This window comes from Trichosurus vulpecula, chromosome 1, assembly GCF_011100635.1.
Source record: "Trichosurus vulpecula isolate mTriVul1 chromosome 1, mTriVul1.pri, whole genome shotgun sequence".
Taxonomy (NCBI): domain Eukaryota; kingdom Metazoa; phylum Chordata; class Mammalia; order Diprotodontia; family Phalangeridae; genus Trichosurus; species Trichosurus vulpecula.
In genome coordinates this window covers 541,753,299-541,773,962 of record NC_050573.1, presented here as the reverse complement: position 1 = coordinate 541,773,962, position 20,664 = coordinate 541,753,299, and the positions used below count along the sequence as shown (strand labels likewise).

At 37.6% G+C, this 20,664-nt stretch overlaps 1 protein-coding gene across 2 annotated transcripts in view; it reads right to left on the bottom strand.

Moving 5' to 3' along the window:
* Positions 1 to 486: 486 nt before the first annotated feature.
* The window catches only part of LOC118831003 (cobalamin trafficking protein CblD-like), a 33,516-nt gene continuing 13,338 nt past the window's right edge, over positions 487 to 20,664 (bottom strand). For both annotated transcript variants that reach the window (XM_036738162.1, XM_036738170.1), the window contains 4 exons: positions 6,350 to 6,567; positions 3,147 to 3,255; positions 1,384 to 1,513; positions 487 to 581 (listed from right to left, as the gene is read on the bottom strand). In XM_036738162.1, coding sequence (XP_036594057.1) covers positions 1,389 to 1,513; positions 3,147 to 3,255; positions 6,350 to 6,567 — 452 coding nt within the window. In that variant the 3' untranslated portion in view covers positions 487 to 581; positions 1,384 to 1,388. The remainder of the gene's footprint in view (positions 582 to 1,383; positions 1,514 to 3,146; positions 3,256 to 6,349; positions 6,568 to 20,664) is intronic.

Below are 20,664 nucleotides of genomic sequence, written 5' to 3'. Positions count from 1 at the left end.
CTCTGGGTGCTCAAATGATGTTTGATGACGCCTGAAACTATAAAAAAGGGAAGACAGAGCCATTTGCTTAGGGTTCTCACTCTTGGTGGTGTGCTGATGTGGAGACTCCAAGCAGCTGTAGCTAAGAGCCCTCCAGCTGGTAAACGCGGATGCCAGGACTACGTTAAACTCTGGTAACTATGTATTGGGATTTGAAACAGGCAAGGTCTGTCTGTTGATGTTTGTAATTTGTTTGTATTTTGCTCTGAAGTTCAGGGTGCTGGCTTTTTTCCCCTGAACTAAGTGAATGTATTTGTATACCGGATTAAAGTAAGCTTGTTAACTCCTTAACGTTGCTTTCCTTAGTAAGGCAGATCAAAAGAACTTGGGCTTTTGCAGCGTGCTGGCAGCATGCTTGTTGTTGGGCTTGTCGGCCTTTCACCCCCACAACAGCTGCTAGGTGGATTGTTGAAACAACCACTGACCTAGAGCACTGAGATATTGTGGCTTACAGCCATAGTACTGTGTCAGAGTCAGCGCACAGTGCAGGTCTACCAGATTGGCACCTTCCATCCAAACTGCCTCTTATCCTCATTCTTCATCTATAAAATGGGAATGATACAGATAGTACTTAGGGTTGGTATGAAGATCAAAAGATAGAATGTAAAGCACTTTGTAAACTTTAAAGGGCTATAAAAATATCACCTATTATCATTATTTTGTTCATGTTTGTTGAGAGCAAAGGTTGCATGGTTACTTCTTTTAAAATACTGATAGTACCCACTCTGCACACAAAGAATGCATGCCTTCTGATTTCAAGTCCTCCTACTATATAACAGTGGACTATAACAAACATGAGGCAGAATGGTGCAGTGAAAAGAGAGGTGGACTTAAGAGTCAGGAGACCGAGGGTCTTGCTCCTCATACATTGTATCTCTGTAGTCCTGGTCAGGCTGCTTCTTTGAAACTCAATTTTTCCATCTCTAAAATGGGCATAATTACAATACCACCCACTGGACAGGGTAATTGTGAGGTGTAAAGTGTTTTCTAAACCATAAAGGGCAATATAAATGTTAGCTATGATCGTTGTAAATGGACTTAAGTAAAGGTCATAATTTTAAAAGTAAAAACATTTTGATAGATCAGTACATGGAAAGGAGAAAGAAGGCAAGAGGAGAAGCAGTGTGGCAAAGTGGATAGATAGCAGGCCGGCCTTGCTGGGATGCAATCCTGCATCTGACAAGTTCTAGCTTTCTGTCCATGAGAAAGCTAGTTTAACATTTCAATATCCCAGGCAAATCACATTAATGGAGAAGAGTTTCCACATAATAGAGCCAATGACATTACAAATCCATTGCATCCACTCCAAGGGAAAAAAAGGTAAGAATTATCAGGTGTACATACCTTCTCTAACAGCATTTCTCTTTATTTCCAACCTCCTCACTCCACATGGCCATATTATTTTTGGATTTCCATGTTACAGTTAGTACCACTAATTTACCAGAATTCACTTCTGGAATCACTAATTCAAAATCTAGTGGGAGAATAAAATCAACATTCCATGCAGATATAGGTTATAATTTCACTCTTATCTCCTCATTCAACTCCAAAAGTAAGGTACCTTATAGTGTCAAAGAATTTGAACATCCATTATTAAAATTATTTAACTCAAATGGGTTGCCATTATTATATTTATTTAATAAGCTATTTATGTAACCTGACTCAAATTATTTTAAAAATGTAAAGTAAGTATTACAAATATTATCCCAAATAGATTTTTGAAATTAGGTCTCTCCTAACTCTTGAGTCCAGCACTTTGTCTACTAGACATTGCAGCTTCTTAATAATGATGATAATAATGATAGTTATTATTGCTTTTATTTCTTCTTCAGATTGCTAAGAAATAGATTGGAATTTTAAATTGAAAACCCGGGTTCTTCCTTATTCTTTATAGATCAGAAAAACTTCCACCAAGGTCATATTAAAATGCTTCATCAAGACAATAGAAGTGACCCTGACTTTTGAAGGCTATGTTGATAAAACAAATTCTAGCATGGCCTGCTGAGCTGGAAGGACTTTAAGGACAGGCCCAATGGCAGATTGTCTGAGGGAAAGTTTAGCTGAAGTTTGAAGAGGTTCATCACAAAATGACCAATTTTGTGGAGCCATAGCAACTAATGCAGGTCCTCCATTAAGATGTAAATAAAATTTTTAAAATTTTTTAAAAGTATTTAAAGAGGGCTACATAGAAATTCCAGCATTATTACCTTGGTAGAGCTTGGTCAGGATGTGAGCAAGGTATTTAGGGAAGAAATACATTCCTGTACTATCTTTTTTTTTTTAAAGAAAAGACTACAGTAATTTCTGCAAGGTACTTTGTACATAAGAACAGAAAATGAAACCCAAATAATCCCAATTACTTTAAAAGATGCAAACAATTTCTGACAAAGAGGAATACATTTTGGTGTCCTAAGATGAACTTAAAACTTCTAAATTTACTTCCAAATTACTTTCTAATAAGAGATTAAATCTCTTCCCTAATTCTGTTGACAAACACTCATACACAAGGACTAAGTGAAATCACAGGCAATTCATCTACTACTGCTGATGAAATAAGGGCCCAAAAAGGTTTGCTTAAATTCACATTATCTGCTAAGGCTCAGGGTCAGGACTGGAAAGCAGGTCTCCTGAGTCCTACTGGTATTCCAGTTCACCAACCTGAAGTATTTGAGAATCACTTCAAGGGTTCATAAAAACACACATTCAGTAGAAGGCAAGTTCTTTGAGGACAGAGGCTGATGTTACATCTTAGTGCTTAGCATAATGCATGTAGTGGGTGAACTGTTAATTATTAATAACAATCAAACTGTTAATTAATGTTTACTGTAACTTAGCAGCACAGTCAATTTTCTACTCCAAAGTGGAGTAGAAAAAAAAAAGGACAGCAAGAAAAGTGACAAAACTAAATTCCTCCTTAAGGAATGTCACTATGGGGTAGTATGTTACAAAGTGCTTGCTATGGCCAAGGTAAAAGCACTCAAATGTCAAAAATGTATTAAAACACTGAGATTTAAACATTGCCACCACTAGAGAGCATTCTTCAATAGTAAGAAAATTACCTGTATTATCTGGTTATCAGTGCTATGTTTTTTTAAAACATACTGTACCTCTTCGAAGTAGCTCTGGACGTGTTTGTATAACACATTCTACTTTGGCATTTTCAAAATAACTTTGTGCCCTGTTAATTTCCTGTTGTTCAACAGGTGCATCACTGCCCTAAGGAGGACAAAACAATATAAGAAGGTCAAATCTGCATTTCAAGTAACCTGTCTTCTTACTGAGTTGTCTCTAGTTAGCCTGATCTATATATATGTGTGTGTGTGTGTGTGCGTGTGTGTGTGTGTGTGTATGTTTATATGTAGGGACACAGACACATGTATGTGTGTGTCTACGCATATATGTATAGACACACATATATATACACACATAAATAGACACACACACAAATAATATAAATACAGGCTCTAATCACATAGGGGTGGAGGCATGAACAATTAAAGTTATTTTTATAACATAGATTCTGTCAAATTCAAATATTTCTTCTACTGAGAGATGAATGAAGAAAAAAGAGTCTCACATATGTAAATGTGGTAGTGATATTTATTTCCAAGATCTGATTTCATACAAACAGAACATACAACAGGTTAAGAAATAGATCAAAACTTCAGAATTATGTTGCAGTGACAATTGTGAAACCATCTTATAACATTTCACTATTTGTCTTTTATGTAAAACAAGGACAGTATTAACAAACATAGGATTCTTGTGCGAGATGACAGATGATATAAATAATTATCAAGTACTTGACAAAGAGATACATACAATTTAAGGCCCAAAGGTATCATTATGTACTAAGGAATGAATAACTTAGTTGGTCAAACAAAAAGTATTACCTGTCGACCAAACATTCTCTGTATATTACCACATTCTGATCAAGTAAGAAAAAAGTTTTACTTTCCCACCCTTCTCTTAAATCCTTAACACACTAAGATATTGCTTCCAACTCATACCAGTTTTGCCCATATGAGAAGCCTTCATCTTCCCTTTTGTCTTTAAAAAAATTAAAATAATTTTCTACTCTATTAAAATGAAGAGTTTCTCACTGGGAGTTTGCTCCCTAATTTGAGAGGCCAAAGGGATTTTAGGTATGATTTGGAGATTCGTCATAGTGAATTTAAAATAAAATTCTATTTAGAATTAATTTTCAGTCTATACATTCAGCAAAATAATTTGGAATTATGTGAAAAAAGTGACTAAAATATCCATACCTTATGACCCAAAGATTCCATACTAGCTAGTCATATGCCTCAAGAACGTCAAAGACATAAATGACATACATATATGTAATCATATGTGAATATATATGTTGTAAATCACACCTACTCAGATACATATACGTATAAAAATATTTACATCAGAACTTTTTGTGGTAGCAGAGAACTGAAAACAAAGTAAATGCCCATCAGCTGGGGAATGGTTAACCAAAGTGTGGTGCATCAATATAATAATGGACCATTACTATGTTGTGAGAAACAATGAATATGAAGAATTTAGACAGGCATTGGCAGACTTACATGAACTGATATCGAGTGAAGTAAGCAGAAGCAAAAAATGAAAACAATGTAAATAAAATTGAACAAAAAAGAAACCAAATACTGCATAATTATAAGATAAAATCTGGTCTGAGAAAAAAAATGAGGAAAATGCACCTCCCTTCCAGATTCTTTGCAGAGGTAGGTACCATGAGTATATGATTGTGTATGCTGTCAAATTTGGTTATTAATTTTGTTGAACTTCCTTTCCCTTTCTGTTTCTTGTAATAAAGGATGGGTCTTTGAGCAGAGGAGAGGGAAGGGATATACTTAGAAATAAACGTGAGATAAGAAAAGATAACAATATTTTTAAAATACCTGTTAGATAAAAGGCGTAAAAACACAACAAAAAGCCAATCTCTTATTACTTTGGCATTAATACTAAAATTCTATAATATGTAACCTGAGGGAAAAAAATCAATAAAGGTCTGTTCATTATGAGGAATAAAGGGAAAATGCACAAGATGTAGTACCTTTCTAGAGTATTTAGAAATAAATGTTAGAACCCTAACCAAAAAGTGCTTTGTTATGGTGTGGGAATAAGTAGTTTGAATCTATTGAAAAGACTTTTCAGCCCTATAATTTTTTTTTAAATTTTTGCTTTGCAACACATAACAATCAAGAGGATTAAGTTGATACAGTGTAATCTTTCTGGACTCTCTCCCAGAGACATCTGAAGGGCAATTATGCAAACTGAGAATGTTATGTTAATGTCTTTAAGCTTTCATCCTACAGACAGATGTATGGGTAAAATACATTTCAAAGGTAGAAGCCTGAAACACTCAAAAAAAATCCATTCCCTTTAACAGCTTTTCATATTCCCATATGCTCATTATTTCTCTATGGGACTCCACTCAAAGTGCTGGCACTTCTTCCTATAGATCACTGTACATTGTATGGAAATGAATACAATACTTTTCCTGCTTGCTTGGCCTATTTCCTTTTTCAATTGTATTTGAAGATAAACAGGTTTCAGAGGTACTTTTCAGCTGTGTTTCAGATGGGGTGGTTCTCTGCTGTGATATTGTGTATTGAATTCTTCACTGCTGTGATGGATTGGGCTCACTGGTTTTAGTATTTGGTCCTCTGGTGTCTGAATAAATGGTTTCCTTCTTCTGCCTTCTGTGTGGAGAGTCTCTTATATTTTACAATGTGGAACCACATAGGCATATTGGCAATTATCATCCATATTGTGATTATTGCCTTGCTAATACAGCCAGGTACTGTTTTACATGTTGGGATACAAAGCTAAGAAGTCAAATAGCCTCTCCCCTCAAATAGTTGGCATTCTTACAGTTAAGCCAATTCACACACATATAAAACATATATAAAACAAATGAAGTAATTTTGAAAGGGAAGGCAGCAGCAGAACCTACAGTATAAACAAACTATAAGCTCAGACAAAGGTAAACGTTTTTAGTACAGCACACCTCCTTCCTTATTAACAATACGTGAGAATTTCTAGGAAATATCAAATCTTGAGAGGCAGCGTGACAGAATAGCTAGCTAGCTACTAGAGGGCTGGCCTTGGGGTCAGGAAGACTGGCCTTTCAGGACTTGCCTGACACATGCTAGCTTTTTGACTACATGTAAGTCACTTAACTGGAGAGCCTCAGGCAACAACCTAGGATAAATTACAGTTTAATTATCAATTTGTAATGGTTGAAATAATTTCATAAGATTTTTACACTTTTTTACTAGACAATAACAATTCTTACCTCAAATTCACTTATATACTGTGCCATCACAAATTCATGCCTTTCACTTGATAATGGCTCTGCTAGGATATCAGGCAAAGTTTTATGAATTGGACTTTCCTTCTGCAAAGCTGTCCCACTGAGGTGACAGTCAAAACCTATGTTCCCAGAGAGCTGAAATCTTTGATCCTGGGGCCCAAATGGTCCCACTGTTTCATCTGGCCACACAGTCCTTGAACCTAAAAAGAAATGAAGATAATTATCTTTTCTCCAATTTTGGCATAGAAGTTATAGCTTTGGGGCCTATGATTTTGCAAAGTAAAAAATTCTTTTGAAAAAAAAGTTCTAGGGAAAGGGAAGGAGGTGGGTAAGGTCTTAGCAATGTGGCTCTTAATGAGAACATACATCATCTATATCAATGCCATTTGTTAAATAAAATTCAAGATTTGTTTAGAAAACAAACATGCTGAAAATTTGATCATGAGGTCTGGAAATTTCAGTTTGGGGTGTTTATTTTTTGGTAGAAAACGGACATCCATTTGAACTGCCATATTTTTTTGGTTGTAGTTACTTTTGGAAATTCTCCTGTCTACTACAAGTCCATCTCTCTTGTTGCATTTCCTACCCCCAACGTCTGGTTCAACAGACACTCCAAGATTTCCGACCAAGATGAGTGGGAAAACAATGGTACCACTAACACAAATCAGAAACCACCTCTGGGGTGAAAATCATGAAGTTTTTTTGGGGGGGGAAGGAGAATCCATATGTTACAAATATAGGATATGATTCTTTGATTTAATTCTCTGCAGATGCAGGCTTCCATTTTTTCCTTTGCTTTTTCTTTTTTTTTCTTTTTTATTATTTATTTAATATTTTTAGTTTTCAGCATTGATTTCCACAAGATTTTTAATTACAAATTTTCTCCCCATTTCTACCCTCCCCCCCTCCAAGATGCCATATATTCTGATTTCCCTGTTCCCCAGTCAGCCCTCCCTTCTGTCACCCCACTCCCCCCATCCCCTTTTCACTTACTTTTTTTGAACACCTGCTTTAAAAACTTGGAGTTCCAAATTCTCTCCCCTCTTCCCTCCCCACCCACCCTCCCTAAGAAGGCAAGCAATTCAACATAGGCCACACATGTAAAACCCTTCCATCATACTCATGTTGTGAAAGTACATCTTGGGAAAAAGAGAACTAGAAAGTTGGTAAAGTCATTTCATCAACTTAATATTAAGCATTAGTCTTGTAGAACTTAGGAAAGCAAAAATGAGTGGTCTCACCAAAGAGAAGGATCAGTTATTATTCACATTAAAGACACAAGCAACATTAATGTTATTTCCTAGCCACATTTGGCTGTCTTCAGACCATTTGTCAGTGAGGTAAATAGGACTCTTCAGCAGTTTTCATCCTAACCTGTTTAGGTTTGGGATGGAAAATCGCTATGATTAAAGTAGTAGTAAAATGTCCACTAAGTTTTGTCCAACATTTCAAAAATATTTAATTTACTTCATCGTTATTTCGGCTTAATTTCAATGTACAAAGTACAACTTTATAGGCAATCCGGAGCCTTAATCACAATTGTTTGGTTTTTTTTAAGAAAAGAAAAAAGCAAATGCATAAACTATGTGTCTCCATCCTTTCTCAGGCTGAAGTGCAAGAGCCCAATCCCATTGGTCCAGGAGTTTTGACCTGTTCTTTTCTCACCTGGGCTAGTTTGCCCCTCCTTTTGCATCTTGGTGCACCTCAGCACCCACCCAACCCTTCCCTCCAAAACTTATCATCTTAGTGTCAGACTTAGTGTAGAAATCTGATCAGTTCAGCCATTCTTCACCTTAGAACTAAGAGCTCAAGTGCCTCAGTCTCCCTAGTAGCAGAGATTATAGGTCTGTGCCCTCATACCCAGCTCCTCATTTCCACTTTTATATGGATCTAATTAAATATAAATTATATTTGTTTTGGACTAGGAAGGTAGATGTAAGAAGGATGAGGAAGAAGACCAGAAGGAAGAAGTGGCAAGATGCCCTATTAGCCTGCTACTCTAGGGAAATTTCTGGTAAGAGAAATGGGTGTCTAGCCATTCTACTCCATTCTACTTGGCCAAGAACAGAGGGGGAGATGGAAGAATGCCAGTGGTCCAGGCAGCCAGTTTTTTGCTGCTGCTGAGTAAATGCATCCAAGGAAGGGCTGGAGTGAAACATATCAGTGAACAGAGTTAAGGACGGAACAGGATTGGACTGGTATCTACCATAACCTCGATGACTAGTCAGTATACAAAACCAATCATGGTCATCAGACTGTACTGCAGCTTTCTGTCAGTAGCCACTTAGCTGTTCTTCTTCATCTGGACCTGTAGCATCCACTAAACTTCAGACCAGGATCTCCACACTGGGGAGTTCTTGGATCCATGACTCTATTGGTAATTAAGGCAGGACTTTTTTTTTTTTTACTGTTTTCTCTTTTAGAAATGCTAAAGTAATCAAATGGCTTTGATTAAGCCTTACTAAGTGCAAAGCCCCAGGCCCACACCCTTTTGCTAACTAAATGCTAAACCCCAGGCTCACAACCTTTTGCTGATTAGGTGTGAATCCTTCAGGCCCTGGACAGGGTATAAAAACTCAAAGGTTAGCATTTTGTCTGGGGCTCTCACTCACTGGAAGAGTGGCATGTGACTCTGGGCAAGCCATTGTTAAGAGGCCCCCGACTTTGAAGAAACCCAGATGTTTGTTCTGGGGGCTCTCAGTTACTGGAAGAGTGGTGTGGGACTCTGGGCAAGCCGTTGTGACTGCCCCCTGGCTTTGCTAGCCCAGACCCATTGGTTCTTTGGTAAGTATGAATTGTGATTTGGTCTGTTTGTAATGTATGTTTCTAATTTGTTTGTATTTTCTCTGAAGTTCAGGTTGCTGGCTTTTCCTCCTGAACTAAGGGAGGGGTGTGTGTGTGTGTGTGTGTGTGTGTGTGTGTGTGTGTGTGTGTGATTAAAGTGAGATTGTTAACCCCTTAAATTTGCTTTCCTTAGAAAAGCAGATCAAAGAACCTTTGTTGGAACCTTTCTGTGTGCTGGTTGTTGATGGCTCTTACACCCGTATAGCAGCTGCTAGCAGGTTGTTGCTACAATGACCCACTCCTTGGAAAAGTTAATTCACTCCTCTTTGGCTTCCCAATGCTACTGAGTGAAACTGTCTATTCCTCCCTGCCCTTTTGCCAGCACAAAACTCTCCTCCTTGGTTACCTATCCCTGTAATGTGTTACCTTCCCGCTTAGAACGAAATTAGAAAAAGACTATCTCTTTTAAAATCTTTGTATCCTCAGCTCTTAATACAATGCCTAACACCATAACAAGCACCTAAAGATGACTTTTTTACTCATTCCTTCTGCTTTTTAAAAATTTGCATTATTTCATAAAAGTCTGTTCCTACATGTTCCTATTATGTTGGCCTTAATTGCACTAGACAATTCCATCACATTAATGTACAAAACTATACAATCTTTATTTAACTATTTCTGTTAGACATTTATATCTTTTTTAAATTTTTTTTATTTTTAGTTTACAGCCCATTGAGTTCCAGATTTTCTTCCCTCCTTCCCCGCCTCCCTCCTCAAGACGGCATGGAATCCCATATAGCTTCCATGTATAACTTTGCATTGAATTAATTTACACATTAGTCAAGTTATGGAGAAGAATTGTGATCAATGAAATGAATCATGCGAAAGAAAAACAGGACAAAAAAAACCAACCCAGAAATAAAAACAAAAGAGAGAAAAAGAAAAAAAGCGGGGGGGGGAGGGTGCGGGCGGGACGGGGAAGGCTAGCATGAAGTGTGCCTCAATCTGCATTGATACTTCATGGTTCTTTCTCTGGATGTACATAGCATTCTCCATCGTGAGTCCTTTGGAGTTGTCTTTGTACTTTGTGTTGCTGAGAAGAGCGAAGTCTGTCAGGGTTGGTCCTCACAGAATCCACATATCTGTGGTTGTGTATAATGTTCTCCTGGCTCTGCTCTGCTCACTCAGCATTATGTCATGTAGGTTTTTCCAGGTTGTTATGAAGTCCGTATCATCCCCATTTCTTATAGCACAATAGTATTCCATTCCCTTCATATACCACAGCTTGTTCAGCCATTCCCCAATTGATGGGCATCCCTTTGATTTCCAATTCTTAGCTACCACAAAAAGAGCCGCTATAAATATTTTTGTACATATAGGTCCTTTTCCCACTTGTGTGATTTCTTTGGGATACAACCCTAGAAGTGGTATTGCTGGGTCAAAGGGTATGAACATTTTTATAGGCCTTTGGGCATAGTTCCAAATTGGTCTCCAAAATGGCTGGATCAGCTCACAACTCCACCAGCAATGTAACAATGTTCCAATTTTCCCACATCCTCTCCAGCACTTATCGTTTTCCTGTTTTGTTATTTTAGCCAATCTGACAGGAGAGATGTGGTATCTAAGAGTTGTTTTGATTTGCATTTCTCTAATCAGTAGTGATTTAGAGGATTTTTTCACATGCCTATAGATAGCTTTAATTTCTTCCTCTGAAAACTGCCTGTTCATATCCTTTGACCATTTCTCAATTGGGGAATGACTTGTATTCCTATATATTTGGCTCAGTTCCTTGTATATTTTAGAAATGAGGCCTTTATCAGAGACACTAGCTGTAAATATTTTCTCCCAATTTTCTGCTTCCCTCCTAATTTTTGTTGCATTGGCTTTTTTTGTACAAAAACCTTTAACATAATCAAAATTATCCATTTTGCATTTTGTAATGCTCTCTATCTCTTGTTGGGTCATGAATTCTTTTCTTTTCCATAAATCTGATAAGTAAACTATTCCTTGCTCTTCCAAATTACTTATAGTATCAGCCTTTACTCCTAAATCATGAACCTATTTTGACTTTATTTTGGCATATGGTGTAAGATATTAGTTTATGCCCAGTTTCTGCCCTACCATTTTCCAATTTTCCCAACAGTTTTTGTGAAACAGTGAATTATTAGCCCAGAAGCTGGCCTCTTTGGGTTCATCAAAGAGTAGATTGCTATAGTTGTTAGCTTTTCCATCTTGTGTTCCTATCCTATTCCACTGATCCACAACTCTGTTTCTTAGCCAGTACCAGGTAGTTTTGATGACTGCTGCTCTATAGTACAGTTTAATATCTGGTATGGCTAGGCCACCTTCTCTAGCATTTCTTTTCATCAATACCTTAGATATTCTAGACCTCTTGTTCTTTCAGATGAATTTTGTTATTATTTTGTCCAGCTCTGTAAAATAATTTTTGGTAGTTCAATTGGTATGGCACTGAATAGATTAATTTAGGTAAAATTGTCATTTTTATTATATTAGCTCGGCCTGACCATGAGCAACTGATATTTTTCCATTTATTTAGATCTGACTTTATTCCCATGAAAAGTGTTTCATAATTATGTTCATATAGGCTCTGGGTTTGTCTTGGCAGATAGACTCCCAAATATTTTATAGTTAGACAATTAGATCTTTGTAATTTTTTGTAATTACAAATAATTTTGCTATGAAAAATATTTATTAATTTTATTTTTGCCTGTTTATGACACTTAAAGATATAGTGTATAATGCTAATATTGGCATTATTGGGCCTAATGGTATTACAATTTTTGTGATTTTACTGGGTACTACTGAATTATCCAAAAAAAATTTCATATTTCTAATTTCATCAGCAACTAATTTACCAGTTTCCCCAAAATTTCACCATTACTGAATTTCTAGCTTTCAACTAATATGCCAATTTGATGGATGTGATGTGGAACCTCACAGTTATTTTAATTTACATCTCTTTGATAACTAGTGTAGTTGAGCATATTTCAAGTGATTCTTAACCACATAGGCTGTTTTACCTATTTTACACTGGACGTTAACTGTGTAAATTTTTTAACACCTTCTAACAATTTAAATGTCAAGTTTTTAAATCAATTTTATGTGCCATAAATATTTTCAATCTTATTTTTTTCTGTATTGTTTCTGATTTGATAGTCCAAAAAAAAAAGAATGTAGTCAAACATATCTTTTGTCCCTGCCAATTGCTATTTGTTGAATAGAAAAAGTTATCTTCTATAAACTGAGATAAACGAAATTTTCCCTTTTCTTCCATTTCTATATAGTTAAAAAAATAAGATTAAGATACTCCACCTGTTGAAATTCAGAGAGGTATATGGCATTATATGTGGGTCTAAACTTCTCTACCAAGTTGTCAACTTTCTCACTTTCCCAAGCATATTAGATATTGAACCCTTTCCTCCAGGTTTTTATTTTATGTATATTTATCATACAATGGTTTTTTGGTTGTTAAAACTAGAATGCCATCTCATTGGAAAAACCACTGAAAATAGATCCAGGAGAGATAATTTAAAAATTATTGGACTACCTGAAAGCCATGATCAAAAAAAGAGCCTAGATATCATCTTTCAAGAAATTATCAAGGAGAACTGCCCTGATATTCTACAGCCACAGGGCAAAATAGAAATTGAAAGAATCCACCCATCGCCTCCTCAAATAGATCCCAAAAAGAAATCTCCTAGGAATATTGTCGCCAAATTCCAGAGCCCCCAGATCAAGGAGAAAATACTGCAAGCAGACAGAAAGAAACTATTTGAGTATTGTGGAAACACAATCAGAATAACCAAAGATCTGGCAGCCTCTACATTAAGAGATCGAAGGGCTTGGAATACGATATTCCAGAGGTCAATGGAGCTAGGATTAAAACCTAGAATCACCTACCCAGCAAAATTGAGTATCATGCTCCAAGGCAAAATATGGATTTTCAATAAAATAGAGGACTTTCAAGCTTTCTCAGTGAAAAGACCAGAACTAAATAGAAAATTTGACTTTCAAACATAAGAATCAAGAGAAGCATGAAAAAGTAATCAAGAAAAAGAACAAGAAAAAGAAATTGCAAGGAACTTACTAAAGGTGAACTGTTTTGTTGACATTCCTACATGGAAAGATGACGAGTATGATTCATGAGACCTCAGTAATAGGGTAGCTGAAGGGAATATGCATACATATATGTTTATGTATATATATGGGTGAATGTGTAGGTATGTATATATCTATGTGTGTGTATATATGTATATGTATATGTATATATATGTGTGTGTGTATGTATATATATAGAGAGAGAGGGGGGGGGGGGAAGAGGGAGAGAGAGAGAGGGAGAGAAAGAGAAAGAGAGAGAGAGGATACAGGGTGAGGTGAAGATGAAGGGATGATATCTAAAAGAAATAAAATCAAATTAAGGGATGAGAGAGGAACATACTGAGAGAGGGAGATAAGGAGAGATAGAATGGGGTGGATTATCTCGCATAAAGGACGCAAGAGCAAGCAGTTCTGTGGGAGGAGGGGAGAGGGCGGATGAGGGGGGGAATGAGTGAACATTGCTCTCATCAGATTTGGCCTAAGGAGGGAATACCATACATACCCAATTGGGAATCTTACCCCACAGGAAAGAAAAGGGAAGAAGATAAAAATAAATGGGGGGGATGATGGAGGGGAGGGCTGATGGGGGTGGAGGTAGTCAGAAACAAATACTTTCGAAAGAGGACAGGGTCAAGGGAGAAAATTCAATAAAGGGTGATGGGTTGGGAAGGAGCAAAATATAGTTAGTCTTTCACAACATGAGTATTGTGGAAGGGTTATACATAATGATACACAGGTGGCCTATGTTGAATTACTTGACTTCTTAGGGAGGGTGGGTGGGAAGAGAAGAGGGGAGAGAATTTGGAACTCAAAGTTTTAAAAACAGATGTTCAAAAACAAACAAAAATGTTTTTGCATGCAACTAGAAAATAAGATACACAGACAATGGGGTGTAGAAATTTATCTTGCCCTACAAGAAAGGAAGGGAAAAGGGGATGGGAGGGTAGTGGGGTGACAGAGGGGAGCGCTGACTGGGGAACAGGGCAACAAGAATATACGCCATCTTGGAGTGGGTGGGAGGGTAGAAATGGGGAGAAAATTTGTAATTCAAACTATTGTGAAAATCAATGCTGAAAACTAAATATGTTAAATAAATTAAAAAAAAAACTAGAATGCCTTGAAAAAATGAATATCTAAATTATGTAATATTATTGGCTCAGATTAATATAGTTAAAATGACCCTCCCCAATAATTTATGTAATTGTAAACAAAATTCAGAAGGGATTCCTTATGTACCTAAATAAAATGAAAACAGCATCAACTGTTATTCTTTGTACCCCAACGTACTCAGTACCCAGAAATACTGCTAAACAATTTATCACATATTCTGAATCCTTAACTTCCAGCTTTATCAGCTTAAAAACGTTTGGGTTTTTTTTTTCATCTTATCTCTGATATTCTTCTGTACTTGATTTTTTCCATATAAATTTTACTAGAATTTTATTTAGTTCTATAAGTGAATCTTATGGCATTCTCATCATAAATGCATAAACTACATATACATTTGTAGAGTATTACAATTTTTACTTTACTAATCTGGTCCATTTATGAACATTTCAGTCATTATAGTTTTACAGCTATCCTTAAACTGATCCTGTATATTTTTAGGTAGGTCAATTACCAAATATTTGATTATTTTTACGAAAAAATGAATATTTAATAGTTTTCTTGGTCTTTGTTCTTGGTAAGTAAAAATGCAAATACGCTCAGTTGTAGACTAGCTGAATTTAGGGTGACAGTAGGATTTTAAGGTGGTATTCCAGTTATTAGAAAACAGATAAATGGGGGGGGTGGAGCCAAGATGGCAGCTGGAAAGCAGGGACTAGCTTGACCTCCAGGCGAAGTCCCTCCAAAAACCTATAAAAAATGGCTCTGAACCAATTCTAGAACTCCAGAACCCACAAAACAGCAGAGGGAAGCAGGGCTCCAGCCCAGGACAGCCTGGATAGTCTCTGGGTGAGGTCTATCCCACACGGAGCTGGGAGCTGGGAGCGGAGTGGAGCAGAGCCCAGCATGGGCGGCATGGACCAACCAGACCAGGAGCCAGGCGGAGCATGCCCTAGCACCCTGAATCAGGGAGCTGCAGCAGTTACCAGACTTCTCAACCCACAAACACCAAAGACAACAGAGAAGGTTAGTGGGAAAAGCGGCTGGGGACAGGGGGATAGAGTTTGCGGTTCAGCCATTGCCCCAGGGGCAGCAGAGGTGGTACAGCTATAGAACTACAGCTGCAGTTGCTTCTGGCCCCAGACCTACCTGGTGGGAGGAATTAAGTGGCAGATCTGAGCAGAAGTGAAGAGCCTGCTGAAGATCTAAGTCCAGTCCGGGTTGGGGGATCTTGGGGAAGGAGGAGTGCTGGTGTGGCAGAGCTGGAGCATCCCCCCAAGCTTGGAACATAGAACTCTTTACTCTACAAGCAGTCATACCCTGCTGAAAAACTCAAGGGTCATGTAAGTTGGCTGGAAACATGGCCAGGCAGCGAAAACGCACCCAGATTCAGTCTCAGACTTTGGAATCTTTCTTTGATAACAAAGAAGACCAAAACATACAGCAAGAAGAAGTCAACAAAGTCAAAGAGCCTACAACAAAAGCCTCCAAGAAAAACATGAACTGGTCTCAGGCCATGGAAGAGCTCAAAAAAGGATTTGGAAAAGCAAATTAGAGAAGTAGAGGAAAAATTGGGAAGAGAAATGAGAAGGATGCGAGAAAACCATGAAAAACAAGTCAATGACTTGCTAAAGGACACCCAAAAAAATACTGAAAAATATACTGAAGAAAACAACACCTTAAAAAATAGACTAACACAAACGGCAAAAGAGCTCCAAAAAGCCAATGAGGGGAAGAATGCCTTGAAAGGCAGAATTAGCCAAATGGAAAAGGAGGTCCAAAAGACCACTGAAGAAAATACTACCTTAAAAATCAGATTGGAGCAAGTGGAAGCTAGTGACTTGATGAGAAATCAAGATATTATAAAAGAACCAAAGGAATGAAAAAATGGAAGACAATGTGAAATATCTCATTGGAAAAACCACTGACCTGGAAAATAGATCCAGGAGAGATAATTTCAAAATTATTAGACTACCTGAAAGCCATGATCAAAAAAAGAGCCTAGATATCATCTTTCAAGAAATTATCAAGGAGAACTGCCCTGATATTCTACAGCCACAGGGCAAAATAGAAATTGAAAGAATCCACAGATCACCTCCTGAAATAGATCCCAAAAAGAAATCTCCTAGGAATATTGTCGCCAAATTCCAGAGCTCCCAGGTCAAGGAGAAAATACTGCAAGCAGCCAGAAAGAAACAATTTGAGTATTGTGGAAACACAATCAGAATAACCTAAGATCTAGTAGCTTCTACATCAAGAGATCGAAGGGCTTGGAATACAATATTCTGGAGGTCAATGGAGCTAGGATTAAAACGAAGAATCACCTACCCAGCAAAATTGAGTATCATGCTCCAAGGCAAAATATGGACTTTCAATAAAATAGAGGATTTTGAAGCTTTCTCAGTGAAAAGACCACAGCTGAATAGAAAATTTGACTTTCAAACACAAGAATCAAGAGAAGCATGAAAAGGTAATCAAGAAAAAGAACAAGAAAAAGAAATTGCAAGGGACTTACTAAAGTTGAACTGTTTTGTTTACATTCCTACATGGAAAGATGATGTGTATGATTCATTGGACCTCAGTATTGGGGTAGCTAAAGGGAATATGCATATATATATATATATATATATATATATGTATATATATGTATATATATATATATGTATGTATGTATATATACATATATATATAAATATATATATATGTTTATGTATGTATATGTGAGTGTGTATGTATGTATATATGTATGTGGAGAGAGAGAGAGAGAGAGAGAGAGAGCGCACAGGCACAGGGTGAGTTGAAGATGAAGGGAAGATATTTTAAAAAATAAAATCAAATTAAGGGATGAGAGAGGAATATATTGAGAGAGGGAGATAGGGAGAGATAGAATGGGGTAAATTATCTCGCATAAAAGTGGCAAGAAAAAGCAGTTCTGTAGGAAGAGAAGAGAAGGCAGGTGAGGGGGAATGAGTGAATCTTGCTCTCATCAGATTTGACCTCAGGAGGGAATACCATACCTACTCAATTGGGTATCTTACCCCACAGGAAAAAAGGAGGAAGAAGATAAAAAAGGGGGGGATGACAGAAGGGAGGGCAGATGGGGGGGAGGTAATCAAAAACAAACACTTTTGAAAAGGGACAGGGTCAAGGGGGAAAATTCAATAAAGGGGGATAGGTTAGGAAGGAGCAACATATGTATTGAGTGGAAGGGTTATACATAATGATACGCATGTGACCTATGTTGAATTGCTTGACTTCTTAGGGAGGGTAGGTGGGAAGGAAAGAGGGGAGAGAATTTGGAACTCAAAGTTTTAAAAACAGATGTTCAAAAACAAAAAAAAAAGTTTTCGCATGCAACTAGAAAATAAGATACACAGGCAATGGGGTGTAGAAATTTATCTTGCTCTACAAGAAAGGAAGGGAAAAGGGGATGGAAGGGTAGTGGGGTGACAGAGGGGAGCGCTGACTGGGGAACAGGGCAACGAGAATATACGCCATCTTGGAGTGGGGGAGGGGAGGGTACGAAGGGGGAGAAAATTTGTAATTCAAACTCTTGTGAAAATCAATGCTGAAAACTAAATATATTAAATAAAAAATAAATAAATAAATTTTTAAAAAAAGAAAACAGATAAATGAAGCTGGAAAGAAGGGTTGGGGTTGAAGAGAAAGAATAGAGAATTATCTGGGTTGATAACTAAAGAACAGGCTTAGGAATGAACACAGGGCTTGAGACTTGGGGAAAACACTCGCTTAAGTTAAGGGATGGGACTAGAAAGCAGGGACTCACTTAAGCTCTCCCCCAAATCCCTCCAAACACCTGTAAAAAATGGCTGTGAACAAATTCTAGAGCTGTGGAACTCACAAAATAGCAGAGGGAAGCAGGTCTCCACACTAGGACAACCTGGATGGTCGTTGGGAAGGGTCTATTGCATGGTGCTAGGAGCAGAAAGCAGCCCAGCAGAGGCCACGCCAGGACAGACCAGACCAGGAATCATGGCTTTAAGGCTATGAAGTAGCAGTTACCAGACTTCTCAATCCACAAACACCAAAGACCGTAGAGCAAGTTAGTGGGAAAACTGCTAGACTGGGATGAGAGCAGTCTGGCCCCAGCCCTGGGGGCAGCAGAAGTGGTGCGGGGGCAGTGGCTGTGGCAGGACCAGCAGAAAGCTCCCGGTGCTGCTTCCACAGCTCCAGAAACAGCTACGTTAGGAGTCCCTGGCCCATGCAGTGGGAGGAATCAAGCTGGAGATGAGAGAGGAAATGCAGGAAGCACTTTGCTGGTGCAGAGGCAGGGTTCTCTTGCTTTTCCCTGTTTGGATCTGGGTTGTGGTCCTGGTTGGCAGTTCTTTGGGAAGGAGGAGCACTGCTGTGGCAGAGCTTGCAGTGACAGTGGAGTAGAAGTAGCTCTGAAAACAGAAGCAGAGCACCTAAGGCTTGGGACAAAGTACTCTCTACTCTACTAATAGTCATACCCTGACAAAAAGCTCAAGAGTCAAGTAGTTGGCTTGGAACATGAACAGGCAGTGCAAAAGGACTCAGACTCAGACTACAGAATCTCTTTTTGGTGACAAAGAAGATCAAAACATACAGCCAGAAAAAGTCAACAAAGTCAAAGAGCCTACATCAAAAGCCTCCAAGAAAAATATGAATTGATCTCAGGCCATGGAAGAGCTCAGAAAGGATTTGGAAAAGCAAGTCAGAGAAGTAGAGGCAAAACTGGGAAGAGAAATGAGAGAGATGCAAGAAAATCATGAAAAACAAGTCAACAAATTGCTAAAGGAGACCCAAAAAATATACTGAAGAAAATAACACCTTAAAAAATAGACTAACTCAAATGGCAAAAGAGCTCCAAAAGCCAATGAGGAGAAGAATGCTTTGAAAGGCAGAATTAGCCAAATGGAAAAGGAGGTCCAAAAGACCACTGAAGAAAATACCACCTTAAAAATAGATTGGAGCAAGTGAAAGCTAGTGACTTTATGAGAAATCAAGATATTATAAAACAGAACCAAAGGAATGAAAAAAATGGAAGACAATGTGAACTATCTCATTGGAAAAACCACTAACTTGGAGAACAGATCCAGGAGAGATAATTTAAAAATTATTGGACTACCTGAAAGCCATGTTCAAAAAAGAGCCTAGATATCATCTTTCAAGAAATCATCAAGGAAAACTACCCTGATATTCTAGAGCCAGAGGGTAAAATATAAATTGAAAGAATCCACCAATTGCCTCTTGAAAAAGATCACAAAATGTAAACTCCTGGGAATATTGTCACCAAATTCCAGAGTTCCCAGGTCAAGGAGAAAACACTGCAAGCAGCCAGAAAGAAACAATTTGAGTATTGTGGAAACACAATCAGGATAATACAAGATATAGCAGCTTCTACATTAAGGGATCTAACGGCATGGAATATGACATTCCAGAGGTCAAAGGAGCTAGGATTAAAACCAAGAATCACCTACCCAGCAAAACTAAGTATAATGCTCCAAGGCAAAATATGGAGTTTCAATAAAATAGAGGACTTTCAAGCTTTCTCAGTGAAAAGACCAGAGCTGAATTGGAAATTTGATTTTCAGATACAGTAAAATCCTGGGAGTTATGTAATGATCCTGGCTCTGTTACAGAGCACATAAAATAAAAAAAAATTGAAAATGACTGGAATGGAAACACTCTATTTCTATACGTGCACATATCTCCTTGGTAAACACTTATATTGCAGTGTAACTTTTTCCAAAACTTGCCATTAAGATTCATCTTTGTATAATTTAACAAAATATAAACGATAGGCATATTATATTTATTGATATATTAAGTAGGCTCTTTAAGGATATAGAAACTTTCCACAGTACAAAAGAGAAACCACAACAGTGTCATTCATGTAGTAGACACTTTGATGTTGATTTCTAACAAATAAGTATATTAAAAAGTTATCACTACAAACTGCTAATGGGCTATTTTTCGTGTAAGATGATGATTGTATCAACTGGGCATGCACCAAAGTAAATTTTTCCATGTCAAAGAATTAGTAGGATCCTATTTACAATGTCTCACTTTTCTCTTCTGTAAACAAAAACACATTTTGAGAATACTAGAGAATGCTAGAAATGGGATGCAGTCTTTGGCAGTTTCATAGAGCTGATAGGTAAAAGGGCTGAACTTCTGAGCTTGACCTCATGGGCAAGCTCTAACACTGACCTAACTGGTCTCAGCCCAAACTTGTTAAAAACACTGCATACTGTAGAACATTCTGGCGACTAAAGGTGAGGCATACAGATTAACACAATGGG